Genomic DNA, 24,686 nt, shown 5'->3' on the forward strand with positions numbered 1-24,686 from the left:
ACCATAAGGTAAATAAATTTTTTTAAACATCTTATTAGTGCTTCAAAATATAGAAACTGAAATTCAAAGTTATACTATTGAAAAGAATGTCTTTAATTGGTAATTCTCTTTAAGACTTCTTTTAAATGACTGATTAAAATATACTGAAACTTCTTTCTCTGTGGGATGTGGGAAGAATATTAGACTAATAGAAGTTCCTTGATGTCAGGCTATGACATTGCTTGCTTTAATGAGTAGTTATTTGGTTGATGCTGCAGTTACAGGGGTTTGCACAGTCAGTAGCAGCACATGTGTATATTTTCTTTTAAAATCAGCACAAATGTTGATATTACTGTAACACCAACTGATTTAAATAAGTGAATGTATTAAAGGTTTAATACCTTTTCCTGTTTTCCTATGCATTCTTAGCTATTTCTTATTTTTACATAAGCATTTGTGACCTCTTTGTCTTTCCTGAAATTTTAACTTCTTTCTGGGCACTGAGAAAAGCCACACAACATTCCTTTTTCCCTTGAATGTGAAAATCTCCTTCAGTTAGCTATTAGGATGCTTTAACATGTAATCCAGATCAAAAAGTTTGCTATGTCTTTTCCCAGTAGTTATTAATCAACAGCTTCCCTGGATAAGAGGATTTCAACTTGAAATCTCATTCATTGTATCAAGTATATTTGGATATTGAATAGCTGTGCTAATCATAAAGCAACAAATTATCAGCTTTTGAGACATTTGGGAGGGAAAAGCAAAAACAAAACCAGTATGATTGTTTTAATATTCACAAGTTTGGGGACCAGGACTGCATTCTTTGTACTTCAGTAGCACAGCCTACAACCTGCTTTTCATTTTTGCCAGCACTTGTTTTCACCATGTGTAATCAAGTCAGGTGTATATCAAAAATATGTGAGGTATCTTGAATGGATAAAGCTCCCTTTTCTTAATTTTGTTCTGTCATTTAACAGGCTCAAAGGTAGCCAATACCTGGTTAGTGGTGAGCACTCCAGCAAGAAGAAATTATAAATATTCAAGTCAGCATAAGTGCTCTCTGCCCTAACCCCTTTTCAGCCCAAAGAACTTGGTTGCTTCAGCCAGTTTTCAGCTGCTTTCAATCCATAGACCCCTAGGTCTTGCTTGCTTTTCCGAAGTGTGCCAGTTAGTCCTAGTTTACAGTGTGTAACTTTATGCAATATGTTCACAGTAAGACTGTAGACAATTTTTCAGGCACCTTTTCTGTATAAGATGCACCAAACCATACTGACAAATTATTCTGATCACATGCAGTTTTAGTACTTTTGTATGGGAATCATATGCTGACTAAAAAATAGTGTTTAAAGAGATCCTATCTACTTAGCAATTCATTTGTCAGGAAATAGTGTAGCTACAGTAATTATTAATAATGAAGAGTAATAATTGAAAAGTTAATAACAGTTGGAAGGGTTTCTGCATTGTACGCTGACAGTCAATGCTGCTTGTTGTTCAGTTGTACTTTGTATTTCATGGTGATTATATTGTCCTCCAACAGGCTTGATGCTGCTCAGTGCTTGACATTCTTTTAGAAAACGTTTGATTTCTTCTACAGTAAATAAAGAAAGTAAATTTTGCGAGGTCTGATGAATTGTATTTTATTTTAGGTTTTTTTCTAGCAATCACACTTGACTTTAAAAAGTTCATCACAAAGTGCTGTTATTCAGGGTAGTAAATGAAGGATGCAATATCTTGAGTTTTTTTAAGTGGTTGGAGATTGTTTTAAAAATTCAGGCCATCAGAGAGCACCCTTTGTAGTTGTCTTTACTGAAATAAAATTCAAAACAAAACCTATACTTTACAGTTATGCTGTAGAATAAATATATGTGCTTTCTTCTAGAATTGCTTGATGTTTTTCTTTCAGAGTATCACTGTTAACTGACTGTGTCCCCTTTGCTTCCTGAGGATTCATGTAATTTTTTTATGTTATGAAACAATGAAGGTGTAGGATATCTTTGAACGGTTATTTTTTAAAAAATTTAAGGGTCTGACCCATTATAATTGAAAAATACATTTTTATAAACACCTAAGATGACAGAAAACATCACTGCAATATTGGAGACTGTCTCACACTGTCTCTTTAAAAACATGGTTAGAATCAGTGCAAGTAAATAGATTCACCAAGGTACGTTTAGATGCTTGATTCAGGTTTTCATTTAGAAAACATGATTTTGCTAACAAGTGGAAAAAATACTGAATTTTACTTAATATTCTTGATTACATTTATTTTCAAAATAATAAAGCTTCTCAAATATTAGTTTCATTATGGTTTGATGGAATTGTCTAGGTATGTATATTGACTATTTCAGTTGTCTTTCATTTTCCACTTCCAACTCCTCCAAATACCATCATGTAGGCAAATTTCATTGGGCTTTATAATTATTCCTTTAGCTTATTTGCACAAGATATAGAGTTGATCAGAACTGGACAGACTTTTTTTTTTGTGCTGAAGCTGGCAATGACATCTAATTAAGATGAACTGGGAAATAATGAGTAGAATGGGCATACACTTTTAAGACTTTTAAATGAAAGAGTAATTCGAAGAAAACATAAAGAGGGAGTGATTTCAATTGGATCCACATTCCAGTAATTCCACATACTGAGAGCCAGACATGCTTTGGAGAGAACAAAATAAGTTAAAAAGTAATTAAGCATACTTCTGGAAAGTTGTAGAGATTTATTTTTAGAGAACTGCCAAATCCTTATTGCCATATATTTCTTTCTGTAGTCTAACTTTGATTACATGTATAGTCAGTTTCTTGTTTTTAGTACATCTTTTATATCTTTTATGGAAGACTTGGTATCTGCATGACTAGTTGTATCTTCTTTTATCTTGGTTTTTTTTAATTCATCTTAAGATCCTTTGAGCTGGAATTTCAAAAGTCAGACAAGAATCAGAAGAATCCCTGCTTGCTGGGAATCATTGTCTTATAGGAAAGCATTTTGTTGTATAAAGCCACAAACTGCTACTCTTTAGAATGTACAGATACCATTTCATGTCGCCTTTATCAAAGTAAAGGTAGAATTTTGCCTAAATTTGCCAAATCTCTTTTGAACAACTCAATTATTTCAGAAAATCTTTTATTGTTGCATCAAAATGAAGAGAAACTGATTGTAGAGTGTTTCCCAAAAAACATAATCTGAAAACCGGTATTTTTTTCCCACAACTGAGATTTTTTGAATGAACACCATATAAATATGCATTTGGATAAAGCTTTCTAAATGTACCATGTTGTAATTTTTGGCTTATTTCAGTAAAAAACTAGAACTAGAAATTATGTATTATGCTAATGGGAACTAGAGTAACAGCATCATGTTTTTGACAAGTGTAGAGTATACACAAGCTGGGCATGAACTATAATGAAAACCGGTAGTTGACAAAACTAAGCTTACTGTGTATTGTGAAATGAAAATAAAATTGCTAAAAATATGGAAGACAGAATTGGAAGTACACAGTTTGTGAGAAGATGCTGGAAGAGTGCAGATAGGAAGATGTCAATATTAGGAGACTTGCGAATTTCAGTGCTGAACTATGAATTCTTTAAAACATTTATGTTCCCCATTCTACCTATCACACTTTCATGTCTGGACAATACCAGGGCAAGTAGATAATTAATTTTAGCCAGCAAAGCTAAAAAATGCAAAAAATTAAAATTTTTAGAACTTGAGAAACATTAGAATATTGAAACATGTTTGAGGCATTACTGAAAATAGTTATTTGTACGTAAGTTTTGCTGTATTGTGATGGTTTGCCACCTCTGGAAGAAAACTACAGAAGGGATTTCAAAATTTTTTGTACAACTCATGTGGTGAGTCTTTTCAGTGACAGAAGGCAGAAATTGTGAAAATGTGAGTCACTGAAATGTCATCATAGGCCAGCCAGCAAATTCCTTAAATATGGGGAGACTTTGATGAAGCTTAGCAAGGGTTCTAAAAAAAAATCAGCAAATTGTCCATGTTTTGCTGTATATACAACAGGACTAAAACCAAAATAAAGTTTTCATAGCTAAAACTAGGTTAAAAAAAAAAAAATATATACTTTTCTCTGACAATAAAAAAATATCTTCAGACAAGGAAAATAAATATTTGTTACCTGGGGAAAGATGTTATGTGTACATCTGCTGATTGCCTGAACACTCAGCAAGATCTGAAATAATCCACCCTGCACAGCAGCAAAATACTTGTGAGCAGAAGAGCTTGCAGCACCTTGGTTCTTTGAGGGGAGATGTTTGCTGGTTGCTGCTCAGTTTTCACTTATAGGTTTTTTTCCAAACAAGGAAATATAAGATCTTATCTCTTTGAATAAAGATCTTGACCAGCATTTTGAAGAAGCCTTGTTGATCTCTGCTAACTACTCTGAGTATCTGTCCTTTTCTATTAGGGATGTTGTATAAGCTAACACTATGTGATGAAACTTGAAATTGCTGTCATTATTGCTATGTTTAAGGTTATGACCTCTAGTTAGCAATTAAACTGCTAGGGATTCCTCTCTGTCTTTTCTTCTTTTTCTAAGACAAAAACTGGGACTTGCATATTTGGAAGTTCTAAAATATTGAGAACTGTTGACAAAATGTTAAAAACCTATAATGGAGGGCAAACCCTGAGGTTCTTGAATTTGGAGTATCAAAAGCATTGCAAAAGCTTTTCAAAACTCTTTGTAATAATAATAATAATAAAAGCTGGGGAATTAAAGGCCATTGCATCAAGGATGAAAAATGCTGCACATTTGCTTTCTGTGAGGATACCTCTGGCTTTGATATGCATGAATTTTGTAATCAAATGTAGAATTCTAGGGCAAAGTCTTTAATTCTGGTGATCACTTTTTCCAAGTATTGTGCTCTGTATGTTTATCAAGGACAACATTCAGAAATCTGAAGTGTTTGAAAGTGTTAATATTGTATTTCCATGCTTTCATTTAAACTGTGGCATTGGTGAATAATGGAACAGAGTCCTAGCTGGTTTACAGTTGAAGGATCTCATTGGAAAACATACTGAAACTAATGGAAAATAGACTGTTGGCTTTGGAGTAAGCCCTGAGGACACAACTTAATACAGCACAAAATAGTGTTTCATAGAGAAAACACAGCACAGTGTTTAACTTTTTGCAGGTGTGAATATTCTGCAAGCTTCTGGAACGAAAAGCAATAAGAAAATGCAAATTTGTCCCAGTGATTCAAGGATTTAAAACACTTATATAGATACACCAGTATATAGATACACCAGCATTGCTTATAATTCTTTTAATGATCCCTTACACTCAGAAATTATTTTCTGGGCTTTTGTTCAGTTGTTATACCCTAGTTAAAAAGTGGTTTTACTGCCTTGTAACATTGAAAACGTACCCAGTTTCCTCCTCCATTGGCCTGTAGTTACAAAACTGCTGTGATAGTTATTTTCAGGTATTCCCTTAAATTTTGTTCCTCTGAAGGGGCATATTCCTTGAAGTAACCACCAAGATCTCTTGTCTGAGAAAAATATCCAAGATAATTGTCCTAAGAGACTCCTGTATTTTTTAGAATGCTATACAAATCTGCAGTTCTTTGATTCAGCGTCACATGTTTACTGAGTACTGTCAGATTTACTGAGCTGGCAGTCACAGCCCTATTTATTAATTTTTCCTACTTGTTCCAGTTTCTTTAAATTTCAGTTGTTCACACTTGTGAGGAGAACAGATATTGAATAAAAACAGATATTTTCATAACAAAAATAATTAATGAAAGGGTGAAAGATAGCCAGAAATACCCAAAACTGTTAATAAGCCTATAAAAGGGGAAAAAAAAGTGATATATAACTAGCTAAATAATATAGCTACAGCATTTCAGAAAAAAACAAACAAGTTCTATAATATGCTGTCCCTGCACAAATTCATGTTCTAGGTAGAAGCTTCATAGTTTTTGTCATGAAATAGAACTAGTACTGGTAAATAGTTGAGAACTAATTTAATCAAAAGCAGTATAAAAGGTTATTTCAGTTATGTATATATGAATTCCAACTATAAAAGCTTTGGTTTGGGGGGAAATAGACTGCAGGAAAATTATGCTGTTATGGATTGAGCCTAGAAACCTCTTTGTTGGAATTTAAAATATTTTCAAAGTATTTTCCTAGTGTGGAAATAAACGTGTCCTAGAATAAGGGAGGTGAAACATATCAGTTCAATTTTAAGAAAACAAAGCAAATGGAGATTTTTATTTCATGTTTGGAGTCACAGTTTTCAATGCTGAGTATTGAGAGCCACCTTGTGGCAGTGCCTTTAAATGCACATCAATGGCCCTGATTTTGTGGTCGGCAAAGGCCCTTGATCCTTGTTGCACTTCTGAGCATTTTGATGACTGAGAATTAAAATGCCTTCGACTTCCAGGCGTTTGCCTGAGGTCCAGCACTCGTCTTGAGCTGAAAGACGGATTGTTTGCATCTGTATGAAATTTCTAAGATGATTTTTTTCTTACTCCCTTTTTAGTCTTTCCTTTTTCTCTTCTTGCATCCATTAATAGATGATATCATAAACACAGGACAGATAAGGTACGAGTGTAATAATTATAATGTGTCATTTACTTGCATAGTACATATACATATTTATGTATAGTAATGTAATACAGGCTGCATTCACTTTTTCTTCAAATATATAAAAATTCTTGAACAATGCATATTTGAGGAAGCTTGAAAAATTGACAGTTTTAAGCATTTATTATTCTATGTGTTTTACTCATTTTTTTGATTACCAGAATAAATAATAAATAGGAAAATCAATATTTTTTATCTTTCAAATTTGTATTTACCCTTATGAAATATATATTTTTGTAGCTTCTGGCACCAGAACAGGGATTAGATGGAGAAAATGCATGTGTATTAATTGATTACATTTGAACATAGATTTGCCAAATGGCTCCATGAGTTTCTGTCTTTTTTTGAGGGAGAAATGTCAGCTTTTTTGTGACTGTAAAGTGGCTGATGTAAATATGAGAGTTCATAAGTTAAAGCCATAATCTAGATTTCCTTGAGTTCAGTTTTCTGTTCTGTAATTTGAAGTATATACTGTGTGTAATGGTGAAGGTTGAACGAGGGCCAATACTCTACAAAGCATTTTCTTTTGGGATTTTGAGGGAGTAGGAGTGAAATTCCTCATAAAACTTATATTTTCTGGTATTTATGGAAATCTCTTTTCCCCTATGACTGAATTTTTACGTAGTAATCTCAGACAACTTCGGGATTTCACGGTCAATTCATTTTATCAAATACAAAAAAGTCTGGAATTTTGCTCTCAAACTAAAAATTAAACCAATAAGTGTAGAGAATTGGACAGATAAGAAAAAAAAATCACTTACCTCTTATCCTTTTTCTTCTTAGGGAAAAATTGAGATTGAGTTGGCATTTAATCCCATTATTTGTCAGACCACAGTTTGGGAACATTTTGATTGGAGTATGTTCTTATCAGCTTTGTCTCATGGAGAAAAACTGAGTTTTGTCATACTTTCAAGTAGCACTATGACCTGTACTGAGTCTGGTGATGCCAGACTGTGAATTTGCGCATCTGTTTGTGCATCGCCAAGGAAGGGCTATAGGAATGTCATTTTGGGGTTGCATAATTACATTTGGGGGTTCTGACAAGTCTGAAGTGAGTTTGTGATAAATAATGTCCCCTGATTAAGTTGCCATTGTCATCAACAGAAAGGATGTAAAGTTTCCATTCCTATTTTTACTATGCTGTTCCTTAGTTCTGTTATGTTCAGCATTTAAGACATAGGATGATCTGATTAATTTTAATGTATGAGTATCAGAATAAGCAGAGATTAGAGTGAAGGCAGATAATTTAAGTTCCAATTTACTTGGAATATTGAGTGATAATTAAGAGCTATTAGTGATATGTGCCATCTGGGAGTGTTGGGAAAATGCCACCTGAGTCAGTTACAATAGAAATTTGTTGCAATGGAAAGTTATTTGAGGGTTTAATTTGTCTTTTATTCTTTCTAGGATAATTCTTGTTCATTAGTCTAAATTTGAAACATGGAGTGCTTTTCCGGCTGAAATTATAGCACAGGGGTTTTAGGAGACTGCACATGGTAACTACAAATGTGTGATGTGTCTGAGCTGCTGTTGCAGTTGGTGAAGTTCAGTGTGCTGCAGGCGGTGGAGCCTGAGTTCATCCATGAGCAGACATGGCAGAGAGCAGCAGCACTGCACAGGCTCTGCTGCCTGATTCCCACGGGCTGTGCAGGGTGCTCAGGCTCCTCCTGCAGATGTGCAGATCTCTGTGTAGACATCTGCAGACTTTTGATCTCAAACTGAACCCTGCCATACCAAGCTGATGTCAAGTGGCTTGTCTCAAAGGGTCACTCAGTTGCTTAGCTTTTACTTAGTGATTTCACTGCATTATACAGCCCTCTTAGCTTCCATACTAGCAGCCTGCAAATTAAACAAGTATGATGAAACTAAATTCTTATCTTAAATTATGCCTTTTCAAAGAAGAAATAGAGTAGGAAGTATGTTCTAGGTTGATCTCAAGAATGAAGAGGCTATGCCAAAAATTATAAGTCATCCAATTCTAGAGGTATTTTCAGAAAGACTGTCTGATAATATTATAGAAAACAGGCTCAGTAGGTTTCCCTCTAGCAAGTGGTCAGTGGGGTTAGCAGAGATACAACCAGTGTTACAGGTTAGTGTAGCCCCTCTCTTTCCATTCTGTGTAAAGTTTCTTTGACAACAGAATTGTTAATTCTATATTTGGTGCTCAAAAATCAATTTTAAAAAATAGCTGCTATCCAAACATAAAATGAACAGGAGATGCCTTTGTTGAATAACTTCTGACATTTAGACTGGAATTGACAAAGTCAAATATTCTTAGATGTGTAAACCAATTCCTAAAGCTAAGTGATGATAAGATATCCAGCTTTGCTTTGCAGTATGAATATGAGCTGGCAGTGTGCCTGGGTGGCCAAGAAGGCATCCTGCCCTGTATCAGCAATAGTGTGGCCAGCAGGACCAGGGCAGGGATTGTTCCCCTGTACTCAGCACTGGTGAGGCCACACCTCAGATCCCATGTTCAGTTTTGGGCCCCTCATCACAGGAAGGACACTGAGGTGCTGGAGCAAGTCCAGAGAAGGGCAGCAGAGCTGGTGAGGGGTCTGCAGCACAGGTTCTATAAGGAGCAGCTGAGGGAGCTGGGTGTGTTCATTCTGGAGAAATGGAGACTTGGGAGGGCATTATTGCTCACCACAACTGCCTGAAAGGAGATTGTGGCTAGGTGAAGGTCAGCTTCTTCTCCCAGACAACCAGTGACAGGACAAGGGAAAATGACCACAAGTTGGAAAAAAATTTCTTCACCCAAAAGGTTGTCAAGCTTTGGAACAGGCTGCCCAGGGAAATGGTGGTCTTACCATCCCTAGAATTATTGAAAAAATAATTGGATGTGGCACTTCACAATGTGGTTTAGTGGGCGTGGTCATATTATGTCAAAGGTTAGACGATGATCTTGAAGGTCTTCTTCATCCTCTCTGACTCTCTATTTTATATTATTGCTTATACATTATGTTGTTTACATTCATTGTATATGCAATATAGTATGTTTTATGTGAGTTTTCAAAGTGTAAAATGAGAAAATCAAGTGCAAGTAAAAGTTTTGAAACTATGTGTCGCGCTGATTCTAATTAAAAGTTTGTTCAGAGTTCAAGAGTCAAAGATTCTTCACTCTTTTTATTTTGATTTTAATTCATAATTCAGTATTGCCATCTTGAAACCACGGAGGACTGATATCCTGGTGATAACGCTGCAGTATGCATGTGTTACATAATGCCTCAAACATGAAATTTGCCTTGGCACTGAACCATGGTGTGTGGCTCAGTTCTGTACAGATCAAGTGCTGTCTTTATAGGTAAAAAAAAAGCTACTGATATGTTTTGAATATGTTTGTAGTGATATCTATAGAACTATTTTATGTAGGTAGTATTAGCTTTCAGTCTGAAAGTAGGAAAATCACTTTTATTTTTATGTGCTTTTACTTCAGCCTGTTATTTTTTCTACTTAAAACAATAAAAAGATACCGTGTTCTACAATGTTATCAAATAATAAATTATTTGGACCTAATAGATGTACTAATAAATATGTACACAACACTTCTTTAAGGCAAGGGTTGACATTGTTTACTATTTACCTCATGGGGATTAGAGGTTTCACCACCACAAATACAAAAACGCTCCTGCCCTGGGTTGGGGGATGCAAACCTGGTCTGAACAGAGCACCCTGCCAGCTCCACAAATGGCCGATTGCTTTGAATCACTTACCTTTCACATTTCAGTCTCTCACAGGCTGCTCCTAAAAGAGGATAGAGTTGTGAAATGAAAAGCTCTTTTAAGAAGACTAAATGTATGAAGGATGTAATGATTTTAACAGATACGACTGCTAATTTTGCAGAAGAACATTAATATAATTAAAATATTAAAGAAAATGAAGCTCATAGTGTGGCATCTGACACTTTTGAACAGTCATTAGCACTAATGTAAGGAAGATAAGTAAACAGAGTGTGAAAAATGGAAATTAATGAGGGTTGGAGAGGGACTGTGCAAGCAATCAGCACAGCAGCTCTCCTCTTACCTGTTTTGTGCTGCTATGTATTGTGTTAAGTGGGAAAGTAACAATCTCCTTACCTCTTCCCGTACCACATAATTTGGTCTCCATGGTGTGTTTGATATGTGAGATATTTTCTTGTATTTCCCTGGAGATTTACCTGCTATGTAAGACAATTAAAGTTAGCTTGATGAAGAAACTGTATATCCCTCTTTAAAATAACAGTATGTGAATTACAAGAGCTTAACAATTGCAAGCTCCTCAGTTTTGCAGAGGGTTTCTAATCTTGTTTATAAACCCAAGGCAGATGGATAAATTAAGATCAATGCAGTATTTTTTTCCCCAAATCTCTGTAAATATGTTATAAAAATTACTTCAACAAGAAAATGAAGTATTCCTTTGCTCAAAATATCAGCCTTGGGTAGGAGGTATACGTGCTAGGTTATGTAAATGCTTAAAGAACTGTAGATTTATAAAACAGTCTTTCAAAGCCATATTTAATTATACATAAATATGTTCATCTCTGTGGTTTCTAAACTTTACAAAGCAGTTGTCTTCCAGGCTTCATGAAGTATCAAACAAAATGTTAGTAGGTAACATAAAATACTGGTACTATAACAGCTGAATTTGAGGGGAGGGTTTTTTTAAGAGAGGAGAGTAAAATAAAAACTGATTTTTTTTCAGTAGAGTTTGAAAATATAAGGAATCTTGTAATTTAGCAGAGGTCTGTGGGAAAATACCCTACATTTGAACAGGATCCGGGGGTAAAATTTAGCTGTTTGGAAGTGACTGCACAGTGCTCATTTGTTGCATCTGCTGGTTTCCTCTGGCAGCAAGCTAATAGCTGCCTCAGTTTAGCTGACGAACTGACTCCAAATTCCCAAGTCTGCTGGCCATAAGAGCATAGTAATAGAAACCTTCTTGTTCTGTCACTTACTAGGTGCTGCTTTTGCGCCCTTTCACTTGCATAAAGACATCATGTTACCTTTAAAACTGATTTTGAATGATGTTCAATAGTCAAAGTCTTCACAGTCGTGCACTGAATTTGCAGAACTTGAGAGCAGTCTGCAAGTAATTTGGAATAAAACTAGTGAAAAAGACAGCATCATTGTCAAAGGTGTTGGTAGTAACTGGATGGCTGTGTTGAAAATCAGCATAAGCCTCACAGATGCCATTTTTAAGATGTATTTTTTCGTCCTGAGCGTGCAGGGGAAACGTTTATGAAACAGTAATGCAGTGAAATAATTCTGGGACAGATGAGGTTAAGGAAACCAGATGGAGCAAGCATTTGAGTTGGGCCAGAGGCACAAGGAATATAAAATTCATAGGAAATCAGGTTTTACTGGTCTTACCCCCTAAAAGTCTATTAGTTTCTTAATAGATTTTTTTTGTTTGTTAGTTCTGTATCAGGTAAATTAAGTAATCGCCACTTAATATAACTAAACATATGTTACTGTATAAACATTGCAATATGAAAATGCATAAACATGTGTGATCCTTCAAATCCTTTAGAGAGTTCTCAAAATTGCTTTTCTTGTGAGATTTGACATTTGGCAACCCTGAATGACAAAGATTACTAGGGAATCCCTGAAATTCTTCTGTAATAGCAAAGGCACAAGAGCAATAAAATGTCTTTAGAACTGAGACTTGTTTAATATTAACATACCAATTTAAAAAAACCCAAAACCTTTAAGTGATGCAAGTTACATAATGAATTTTCTTATGGGTCTTCATATTACACTGGTAGAGTGAAAACAGCTTGTTCCAGTTTGTTTCTGGTGTTTTCTTGTTAAAATTCAAGTTACCTAAGTTAGTTAATGAGTGGTGAATATAATTGTGAAATTTTTTAGTTTAGGAATTTCTGTCACTTTTACTGACTTCCAGGTTTTTTTAAAAATGCCTTCATAGTATTGTTATGCTTATCTTCCATCCTGTGTAAGACAGAATTTAAAAGAGTGAAGAAACCGAAACACAATGCCTAATCAAAAGACATTTAATATTTAATAGTGTTTATCTCTCTAAAAATTACTTTCCTGGTTTAAAAGAAGGTTCAGCTTTTCATTGTCATGCGTAACGATGCCAGTCTACAACTATTTGAAAACCATGTGAACTGTTAATTCATATTGGACATTTCCCATTACCTATAAGAATGGTGAGAAAAATTCCATTCTTCTGGAGAATCCTCAGTCTGTCACTTTGCATAGCTGTGAAGTTTAGTGGACATTTGTGGTTTAATTATGGAATGAGAAATACACCTGATGTTCACGAAATATTTTTCTTGCTGGTTTAATAATGTCTCTGTCATTATAGCCTTTGAGGAGGAGTTGCAGTAAAAATAGTTATGATATGTATTAAGTAAGGTGCAGCAGTATTGGAAAGAACTTTAAAAAGACTTTCTGCTTTCATTGTTTCTTGCTAAAAATACACTCAGATACATTCAATACTTGTCATGGCTCAGCAGAGTGGCAATTTTGAGTATTACAAAGCAAAAGTTGTGTTCTCAAATATAACAAATGTTTTTATAGGCACCATGCAGTATCACTTTCCTGTTGAGGCAGAAATATTGAAATCTTTGCACAGTTAAGCACAGCAACAAAAGGTTTAACTAGGTCTCCAGAGGTTGTCAGTATTCAAAGTGAAACTAGTAAAAATTCATCCTTGCTTGTCATCAAACTTTCTATCAATTTCTTTCCATGCTGTGTATCTTCCCCACCAGCTAGTTTTATAACACCATACTGCTGTCAGCAAAACAGACCAAGATTGATGTTTTTTTCATCTGTGTACTCCAAGTGGTTAGCAAATATGGCAACAGGACTTATTGTCTCAAAGGCTGGAGACAAATAGATACTTTGCTGTATTTCACACATTTCATACATCTGTTCCCAGAATGAGAGTGGTTGAATTCTAAATTGATGAGAAAGAAAAAAAGATTTTGACTAGAATTATTTTGCATGTAATTTAAAATTGTGATGTTATATAATTAATTCAATCTTAATTGATGTGCATTTCCATGTTGTTGTTAAACTGTTTTGACACTTGTCTTAATAAGATTTGAGATTATTTAGTCACAGATTGGTGTCACAGATTTGAGGAAGTCCAGATTTTCAGCACACTGAAGCAGTACACAAATTTCTCTACATAATTTTTATTTTACTTGCTATAAACAAGATAAATATGCTTATAATTATAAAATATATGAAAAATATTGTTATTTTCACTGAGAGGTGGTGCTTAAACTGGGTGATTATAATGAACATTTCCATTCTGTCTAAATTTACTGCTGGAATTATTTTTCAATCTAAGTTCTTAAACCCTTTTATCTGAGAATCAGTAATTTATTCACTTTTAAGACAGGCATTGCAGTCTGGCTTGAAGTAAAATATTAAGTTCCTTTGGTCCATGTTATAAAATTCTGGCTCAGTTTAAGATAGTGTATTTTCTATAGAAATAGTTTCCTTTTTTGCTTTATAGGTGGTTTTTTTTAGGCAGTAAGTGAGGTAATTGGAAACTATGCTTACATCCTCAGTGACTTGTCCATCTAAAATCCATCAATTGTGCATGGTCAGACTTGCATTTGCATTCCTTTCATTCTTGGCTTGTCTGGCTTGCTCAAAAATGCAACATTTTAAATATTATAGTATATTTCCTTAGCTTCTCTGATCAGTGAGGTCTTGTAAACACTTCTGTTTAATGCATTATAGATTACAGACTTGAGGAATCAAAGATTACATTAAATGCTCTTGCACAAGTTTTAAAATCTGAAGGCTCTTCCTCCTTTTCCCATAGAATAATTCATTCTCTATGAACCATGTAACTTTTCCAGGGGGGAAAAAAAAATGGGGCTGCTATGATGTAATAGTGTACTGTAAAAAGAACACACTGAAAAAAGCAAGACATTTCTGGACACCATATCAATCCCTTCTTTGACTGGTAGCCATCACTCCCTAAGGTACTGACTGGATGAAACACCACCTTATGCAATAAATGAGTTAGGATCAGTGATGATGAGGCCAGGGCAATAGAAAAAAGGTGCCAGAAATTCTGCCTTACACTTCCATCCTTTGTGAATCAAAAAGGGAATCAAAGTATAATTTATAGGCATTCTTTTTAAACTGTTCTGATTGGAGCAGTCCCACTACTCTCCTTCTGTGGTGTTTTTAAAGCACTTTGCAGAATTAACTGAGCTGATATCAGGAAATTGATCAGACAGTAACTCATAGGTTTAAAAAATTCTAAATTTAATACAGTGAACTTAAATCGCGAGAGGGAGACAATTAGATTATTGACTCTTCCAGGAGAGATTCAAACTGAAACTGAGAGATTCACATTTGTTTGTTAGAATTACCATCTTCAAATAATGTCTTGCCAGGTACCAAGTAATTATATCCCAGTAAAAGAGTAAGTGTTGAACAGAGGTACTACTTCAGGATAACTACACAAAATGAATAGTTAGATACATTAAAAAAGTGAAGGTGTAGAGAATGAGCATGCATATTCCTTAAGAAGAATAGCATATTGGGCAGCCTGCATCCCTCCAGAAATGATCTGCTGGGTCATGTGTGTCATCTTGGCGAGGAGAGCTCTCAGTAGGTTTTGGGTTCTTCACAGGACCCAGTTGCAGGGTGAGCAGTCAGTGAAGCTAATGCCTCTGTTCCCAGGAAAGAGCAAGGAAAATAAACTTACTGCTACCCCAAAAAATGCTGCTTTATCCTTGTCCTAGGAACAGCTGCTGATAGCTTAATTGTTATGCAGAAAATATAAGTGGAATAATAGAAATAACATTTCTAATGCATAAAAGGACAGTCCTCAAATAAAATCATTGTACCTCAAATGCATACTTTTTTTCTCCCTTTAGACTCAAATCTGTGTTTCTCCATACAATTGTTGTCATAAATTGTCAGATAGTTACTTCTTATCTTTCATAGTATTTTCTCTAGGTTTCATTTTCTTCTCTAACTGCATATAAGTCTCAAGTTTTTCCCTGTAACAAAAGGTTACTGTATTCTGAACTCATATTAAAAAAAACCCTCTAGTGGTCTTATTTACATCATCCAACATCTCTCTCCTTTGAAACAGAAGTTGGAAATAAAAGAATAAAACTTTTGCATATATAGGTCAATTAATATGCAACATGAATGTAGTAAATTCTGAAGAGCAAAAATGATGAATGATCATGCACTCCTTTGATAATTTCTTTCTCTCATACTTAGCTCTTTTATATTTATGGAACAGCAATAGGCCCATGGATGGACTCTTCAACTTCTGCTTTTTCATTCTGCTTCTGTCAGCTGACCTTTACTTCTGGAGTAGATTGACACTTTTTCCCTTCTACCCTGAACTCATAAATTTTGAAAGACAGTCAGTATTCTGAAAATGAGCCAGCAGAGCAGATTCAGCAGTTTTAGTAATATGAATAAGGCAGAGGAGACTTTTATCTTCTTAGGACTTAAAACAATTTAGGTCAGCCTACAAATTACAGTTTCAGATGTCTTGAGCAAAGTTACAAAATAGTTACTTGGGTGTATTTGACCTTTTTTCATCACACAGTAGTAGCACTAATGACAACTGCTGTTCATTGAAGGCTGCAGCAAAAGAATCCTGACTTTGTTTGCTACAGGTGTCTGTGATGTCTGAGCTATCTGAGCTCCAACACTCATCAAGTGAGGCTAATGAGGCCTCAAAATTAAGAGCTGCTACTTTGCAGGGTTCCAGGACAGTGCAGAGAATGGAGGGTGGGAATAAATTGCTCAGAATTGCTCAAACCAGTGAACAAATATAATGGTCCATTCTGAACTAACTGCAAGTGCTGCCCTATAGTGAACTGCACAGAAAGGAAATTATGATGATTGAGTCATATGGTCATGGGCATGAAGTTTGCTGTAGTAAGGAGATCATGAGAAAAATGCTAGAATAGCCTGTGCCATTTTTGTTATTGAAAGAAAATATGTGAGTCAAAAACTGCTTTATCAGGGGAAAAAAACACCCAAATTCAGAATTCCAAGCAATATGATAAAATGAGCATGCATAAAAGAAAAATGAGTAATCTACAGAAAGAAAAAAAATTATCATAGCAACTAGTGATGATCTACTTCGTTTGTCCTAGATGAGGGTAGCAATTGGAGATTTTAAAGAACCAACAAAACAAACCATAAATTCATGTTTCACTTATCAAGAAGCAATTTATTGGCAGCTTAAATATATATATTATATCTTATAATATATATATATATATTATAATTATTATATATAATACATAGAATCTATTATAAAATATAATATATATTATAATATATATTATATATATATATATAAAAATATATATAAAGCTTAAATATGAGAACCAATAAAGCTTCTCATAATCAAGCTTTATTGCTCTTTTTTATATATAAAGCAAGAAAAAAAGGTATGCTAAAAATTCCATTCTTTGGTTTGCTGTATGAGTATTTCAAAGAGTGTACACCTTATAGTTGTTATGAATAATGATTCCTTTGTGATACCAGATGCATGAAAAGGGTAAGGAAGGGTGTTATCTTTCATAAGTCTTTAGTAGAAAAGTTGGAATTTTTTTTCCTGCTATGTATGCATCATTTCTCATTAAAATTAAACAGCACATTTTTCTTTGTCTAATTGTCTAATCACATTTTTCATGTGTCTTAATCAAGAATTGCATGAAACTCAAGACATTTAAAGGAGAAATATAGGTGGCAGCAGGCTAAACTGGGAATTTATTTAACACATACTGTTTTAGATGCACACACACATGTAAGCAGAGGTCATAAATCTACAGCCCTCTTGAGCAATAAGGGAGGGGAAAGAAAATCAATTCTAATCAGGAGACCAATGCTATACCTCATAATAACAACTTCTCCATACACCTGAGGCACTTAGTAACATTTTGTATAAATTTTAAATAAAACCTCTTAGTTTTATTCTGTAATAGAACAAGGTGGAAGCAATATAACTTTTTATAGTTTCACTTCCTTTATTTAGTAGTTCTTGATTTTGTTGCCTCTGTAACCACTAAAATCCAGATTAAATACAAGAACCATGCACTTCATTATCACAAGAGTTTAGAAGGTTTGTTTAAAAGCAGATATGCTGACATTGAATTATACATTGTGTGAGCAATCTCAAGTGATTTTTATAAAATTGGATTATATCATTGTTCTTGAACTAACTTGTCTTGTATTTTGTAATCTAAAGTGAACACAAAATTATGGGAAGAAAATTCATTCAATTTCTATGCAGTTAATCGAATTATCCAGAATAACCAGCAATTTTATTTCCTCAGCATTTGTTTTTTTCTTGTGTCAAAAGTGAGCTGTGTTTTTTTTCATTTAATGAAGTTCATCATCTTCTGTCTTGGAAAAAAAAAATTCATATATTTTTAAACCTGTTAGCTGTGTAGATTGGAGGTCTAGGACTTCACAGATTCAATAAATGAACCTGTTCAAAGATGTTGTTTTAGAATGTGTGGTAGATTTTAGAACTAGGTTTTTATTCTTTCTAAATGCAACATGTAAGTTTATGTATTTTTGAACAGTTGATTAAGCTCAAGCTTGTAAGTATTGAGTTATAGTCAGACTAGCATCGCCATATCTTTATACATTTTCTGTCACAAACCTTTCTCCTTCCTTTCTTTTTACTGTATTCACAAGTTCCTTTATTTTAAATTGATGAAATTGCACTCCCTAAAACCATAAATAGTTTTCTTCTATATGTAGTATGCAATTCTACTATTCTTAGCCTTCCATTTGTATATTGCCCTGTCTTTCCAAATACATTAAACAACATAAGCCATGACATTAGAAAGGTGTGCAAATTTTAAATTGTGTGTGTTTGAGAGTAAGGTTCTGCTTTTTTAGCTAAGATTATAATATTTTGTTGTAATGTTTTTTGTATTGAATAATTGTGGTTTTTGAAAAGTAGATACCTTAATACATGTAAAATAGGCATGTGGCACCAACACAAAAAGTTCTACTAAAAAAGTGCATTTTTTGATGGTTGTTTAATCATTTATTTAAGAAAAAAGTTAATTCATAGTTAAATGGTTACACCAAGTTCCGGATATAATCAAGAGCAATTCAAATTTCTGTGTCACAGTTAGATATGCAGCTGAAGTGAATTTTCCACAACCTTCTGTGAATTTTGTTGTTGATAATCAAGAAAGGCAAACCTTGGTGCATTTGTGCTCTTTATGAAATATTTGGTTCTATTTGTGAGCTCATGAAGAATAAGCTTCATGAACTGCAGGGCCACTTTATCGATTTATTATTTATTCACTTTTAGGCACTATAGCAGTTAATTAAATTTGCCAAAAAGTCATGTGTAGTTTAAAAGCTGAATTTGATTTCCTTTAAACGAATAGTAAATAATTACTGCTAAAGCGGGAAAGATCAGATATTGAAAAGCTGGATAATTGAGAAACTGAGAAATGTGGTTTTCCTACAATATTTTTATTTTCATGTCCTCCTTTTATAATTGCATTCCCATCTCCCTATTTATTTCTGTGTTTGCAGAGATTTATTGTTCATGTTTGGCAGTTTGCCAGTACTGTGAACCATGTTTTGCTTTGCTTTACCCACTCTGTATCTCATAAATCAACTTTTCGTTGGCTGTGTGTCAGGAAATGGTAAATGTGAAGAGATAACAACATCAACAATAAAAACAATAAAAATCTAATTTTATCTAGAATTAATTCACTATAATACGCACAGCTGAAAGTACAGTGAGAGTCAAATACGACTTAACCTTCGTGTGGTTTGGAAAAGTAGAGATTCTCTATGAACAAAGATAAAGAAATCTGGTTTAGAAAAAGATTAGAATCATCATTACCACAGCCCTTTTGGTATCATATTTAGCAGAAATTGATTTTGGAAGGCAGTGCAGCAGGTAGGAATGTGGAGGAAACAGGCAGAAAATCAGAAGTGTTTGTGGCAAATTAGAGAAGTATATTGGTTTTTCATAACTTAGTGTTCAGTGTAGATGAAGCATGATAAAGCCAGCACACAGAAATAATGCTCGCAGAGCTCATACCCTGAAGGAGACTGGAGGTTTTGCAGACTGAGATTCCAGCCTCCTGCCTATGGGAAAGGAAAAACGAGCGGTAGATGAAACAGGTTGATTGTGTACCATGAATTTATTGATTCAGGCCATGCTGCACCCATACAATGATTGGTGGTGGGGAAGGATGTCCCCTCCTTAATGGTAAGTTTAGTGTGTGGCCTGATGCCTCAAGCCTGCCCAAGCTACCTCCACAGTCTGAAAGAGTTTATTTTAAGGAAAAATGATAAGAGAATTCTCAGTTTCCATGTACTCACTGTTGGTTACCTTGAATCTCCATTTAACTGAAACTACATTTCTGTACAAAGATTGAACTTCTTGCAGTCTTTTATAGAATTAAGTGTATTCTTTGGAAAACAAGTATCGAAATAGTAATTTAAAGAAAATCATCACAAACTGGCCTTGATGGAAAGTCCAGTCTTAATAGAAATAGTTTCTTTCTTCTGACTCATAACAATGTCCAAATGTTTCCTGAATTTTTTTAGTACAATACCTCTTGTTCTGTAATTAGAAGTGAATTTAATTGTTATTCTTGTCCACTCCAGGTACAGAGATCCAGAAATAAGCAGTTACGTGAGCTATTTCCAGATGGATTTAGTATTCATCATGCAGGAATGCTGCGGCAAGACAGAAGTTTGGTTGAGAGCTTGTTTTCTAATGGACATATCAAAGTCTTGGTTTGTACAGCTACACTTGCTTGGGGTGTCAATCTGCCTGCTCATGCTGTTGTTATTAAGGTAAGAGCTTCCCTACTCTGCAAGGGGTTATCTGTCTTAAAAGAAACCTGTGAAGAAGTATAGATAGCAAGATCTCTTGTGAGTTTTGGGCCTGGAGGGGAAATATCTGATTGACTTGAAATGTTATTTATATCTCATTAAACTGATTCTCTCCAGTGGAAGTGTAGTTTGTATAGTAAAGATTTAAATATATCAAAGATTATGAAAGGATTAGTTAAAGTACACTTCTGAAATCATGCTATATTTGCCTAATTTCAGTATTCAGCTCATCAGGATTATATTCATGTGTATTTATGTTAATTTTTATTAACTTTTCCTCAACTAGGGAACACAAATATATGCTGCAAAAAGAGGCTCCTTTGTTGACCTTGGAATTTTAGATGTCATGCAGATATTTGGTCGAGCTGGACGGCCTCAGTTTGACAAATTCGGAGAAGGCATCATTATTACAACTCATGATAAACTCAGCCATTACCTGACTCTTCTTACACAGCAGAACCCAATTGAAAGCCAGTTTCTTGAAAGCCTTGCAGACAACTTAAATGCAGAGGTAACCTTTGATTTGTTTAGAGAAACTAGCAAACTTTAAAGGGTTGACATTATTTGAAATAAAAATGCAATATTGTCACACTTAATAAAATTTTCATTGTATATACTTTATTACTGTTAGTGTATAGGTGTGTGTGTTCAAGTGAACTGCTACATATGTGAAAATGGGGGGTCTTTTGCAAAAGATAGTAGGTATTCAAGGTAGGATGGAGGGTCAAAATACCATTAAGATAAAACTAGCAACACAGGATTTGCCTTTTAATCAGAAGTGATTTTTTAGGATTTAGTAGATGTTCTGCGTATCTGAGAGGTAAAAGCCACCAAAAAATCAAAGCCTGTCTTTCTATATGTGACCAAATTCACATGTTTGACTGCAGTGTAAGAAGAATAATGGACTTGGCTTTAACTTTTTTTTTCAAAGGCACTAGACATTTATTCAGTTGAAGTCCAGCAGTTTAGCTAAACTGATATGTCCAGTGACATAAAACTGCTTATCATTTTGAAAGATGTGAGGTTTATTTGGTCTACTAAGAATAGTCTTTTAAAGATGCTTGTTACTTTATCTACACAATTCTTACATGTTTGTTTATTTTAGCTTTTCATCACTTTTGCAATTTTCCCATCTCTCCTTCTACCACAAAAAAAAAAGAGCTAAAATAAATGGAAGGCATACTTGCATTGGGCAGATACATTGCTCTCAACCATTTTCTTTTGACAATACTTGATGATCCTGGAGGTAGACACCTCTGAGTATTCTCTAAGTGGAACTGGATGGATATTCAGTTATTTAAAATTACATAGTAGCAGCTTACACATTAGCAGTAAAAATTTACATCCTAAAGTTGATTTTGTAAGTCAGGAATATTTGTGGTTATTGTTCAGTGCCACAGTAAGTCAGGAGAGAGTGATCTGGTTTTGGGATACCCTGTGCCTTTTCACTAGGAAAAAATCCAGCCAGATTTTATAGAATGGCTTTGTTCTTTTATTTGAGACACAGGAAGGAGACAGTGAAACAAGGGTTGGGTAGACTTTCCTTCACAACAGAGGAGTTTGCTACTTTTTTTAAATATTAGGAAGTTAGGCTTTTTTTCTGATTTTGTGTAATGGTAGTAATCTGGAAAGAACAGTGGACTTGTGGCTTTAAAATTACCCCAGATTCCGTTAAGTGATACAGTTACAGAAGCTGAAGGTGCAATCAGAATTTTGTTAATTACAGTGATAAATTATTGTTAGTAGAAATAGCAGTGGAGTATAATAGTACAAGCAAGGGCATGAAAGCAACATATGTGACATTACTATCCTTCCTATGCAGGAAAAATTAGTACCTGCCAGATTACAGGTAACCAATACTATGAGCACTGACAAGGAGCTATTGTGTTTTCTGGAAAGTAAGTTTATCATTTCCTTATAATTGGAGTCAGTCTAAACTTCTGTGTATGCTGATTTGATCTAAGATAGTGGAATTCTCTGAGAAAGATACATATGGTTTAGAAGAAATTGTTAAGTTTATCTGGAGATGACTATTCCAATATGCTGCACCATCCTGGACAAAGAACATGTCTGAAAATATATGCTATCATATGATTAAGTATGTAGTCTTAGGAAGCACATTCAATCTTAGTCATCTTCTGCCCATTGGTAGTAACAAAGCACTGTATGGATACAAAATATATGAGTTTTGACTGATTTGTTAGAGAAGTCAAGACAAGTATGTTGATTACCACTGTCATCTTCTCCATAACACAGCCTGTTGTTAGCACCAGGAAATCTGCACTGGTGGATAATAAAACAACATATTGTAGGAGCAGAATCTGCTTTCATTACAAGTAGTTCAGGAAATCCAAATGCTTATTCTCTAGTTATAAAGAGAAACAAATTAAAGGCCAGAAGCACTGCTGAATTGTTTAAATTCTTAATTTGTTATGGACACACCAATAGCTGAAAGAAGGGTTGATAAACTGAAGACAGCAGTTGGAATATGGGAAGACTTCATGTTTCCACAAGAATATGAAATGGCTTTTATCTAGACCAGGTCTCTTAGCAGAAATAAGGTAGATGGTAAGAACGATTCAGATATTTGGAGTAATACAGCACATAATCCTAGCCACACACTTGCTAAGGGGAGTCCAGGGCCTTGAATTTTTACCTAGACTTATGTGGTGCAGGAGAGAAAATTTGGGCAATAATGCAAAAAATTGCAGTAGTTCTAATACCCATATAAAAATAATTCTCTAAAAGCAGGAAATTATCAGAGAGGATGGGCAAAGGAATAAATCAGTGAAAGGAACCCACCAATTTTTCCATATGCTTCAGGAGACAACAAAACAAGTCAAGATTATATGACAGAGTTTTGTGAAGTAATAAATGAAGTAATATGGCAAAAGATTGCATCTCTCCTGGGACAAGAACCAGGATGTTTTGGCTGCAATGAGCCAGTGGCAGGCTTAGAAAACAAAATTATGTCAACTGGGTGGTTAGGCAGTGGAACTCTCTACAGGGAGCTGTTTCTAAACAGAAAAGTACCTAAGAAACTGTCCACAAATGGAATAAAAATCCATTTTAAGATACCAAGTACAAAGCCAATACCTTTAACTAAAGACCTTGAGATGCAATAGTTAAATAATTTGGGAGAAATGTGTATGATGCTTCTTCCTCATTGCTGCATTTTGCTCTTCAGCACTTGCTGTTACCTAACCTCAGGGACAGCTGATCTTGATACTTCAGTGCTTTTGTTCTTAGGAGAACTACAGAGTGGGAATACCTGAAATATATCCAGCTTTGTTGAGTTGACACCAAAATTAAGAATGTGTATATCAGCATGTCAGTCCACTGTTAACTCTCTCCTACAGATCTGAGTTTTGGTTTGGTTTTGTGGGTTTTTTTTCTCCTAAAAATTAGCAGAACAGTAAATGGTAAGTGATGATCAATGAAGACATGGTGATGCCCTTTTCCTTTTTTGGCTGAAATTTTGCCAGTGGGCATAATAGGGTGTAAAAAGAAATAAACCAGCCGGCAGTTGACCAGCTGGCAAACAGAAAATACCTACAGCTGTCTTTTCTGGAAATACAGGAAGAAAGATAAGATGCAGGGGATGTGGTTTAATTAGACCATAAACTTCAACTTATCTGGGAACTATCATCAATAGCTCATACAATGCAGGTCGCCATTCCTTCCCTAATGGTTTCCACCTGAAAGAGCCCTCCCTGACAACCACAGCTGGACTCCAGCTTGTTTCTGGGACAACTCCTTTCCCCAGAGAGCTTAGGAAATGATTTGCAGTGCTGGACAGTGCTGGACCTTCCCCAGGGTGTGTGCCTTCACTTGCATGTGCTTGAGATTTTCCTCTGAAGACAGGAATGTTGAACATGGTGACTTTTTACATCTGGACAAACCTCTTAATCTTTTGCCTTGAAAGAAAGGGTTCTCAGAAGAGATGAAAAATTCCTTCAGAGTCCTTCCTAAAAAAAAAAAAATCACTCAGGAGCCGGGTGACTGAATGGCTTATCTGGGTATGGGGCAAAGCACAGGAGATTCTGTCTGACTTAGGGCAATTCTACTAGCATTAATTATTTCAAAAGCTTCACAGGGATAAAACCGTAGTCCTATGGGGTTGAAATAGTAATTTAAAATCCACTGGTTTCCAAAGGAAACAGAAAATTGCTTCATCAGTTGTAAGAAAGGGTCCTTGATCTCTTACCTTAACAAATATTTGATATATATAGTGAAATTTTTCTTTGTGTAATCTGACTCAATTATACAACA

General features: G+C 34.8%; 1 protein-coding gene across 1 annotated transcript in view; it reads left to right on the plus strand.

The window, feature by feature from the left end:
- ASCC3 (activating signal cointegrator 1 complex subunit 3) overlaps nucleotides 1–24,686 on the plus strand; it is a 252,629-nt gene that overhangs the window by 131,373 nt on the left and 96,570 nt on the right. Inside the window, exons 15-16 of the mRNA XM_041414871.1 lie at nucleotides 20,184–20,375; nucleotides 20,701–20,925. Of these exons, the coding sequence (XP_041270805.1) occupies nucleotides 20,184–20,375; nucleotides 20,701–20,925 (417 nt within the window). The remainder of the gene's footprint in view (nucleotides 1–20,183; nucleotides 20,376–20,700; nucleotides 20,926–24,686) is intronic.

This window comes from Onychostruthus taczanowskii, unplaced genomic scaffold, assembly GCF_017590055.1.
Source record: "Onychostruthus taczanowskii isolate IOZ18803 unplaced genomic scaffold, ASM1759005v1 scaffold48, whole genome shotgun sequence".
Classification (NCBI taxonomy): Eukaryota; Metazoa; Chordata; class Aves; order Passeriformes; family Passeridae; genus Onychostruthus; species Onychostruthus taczanowskii.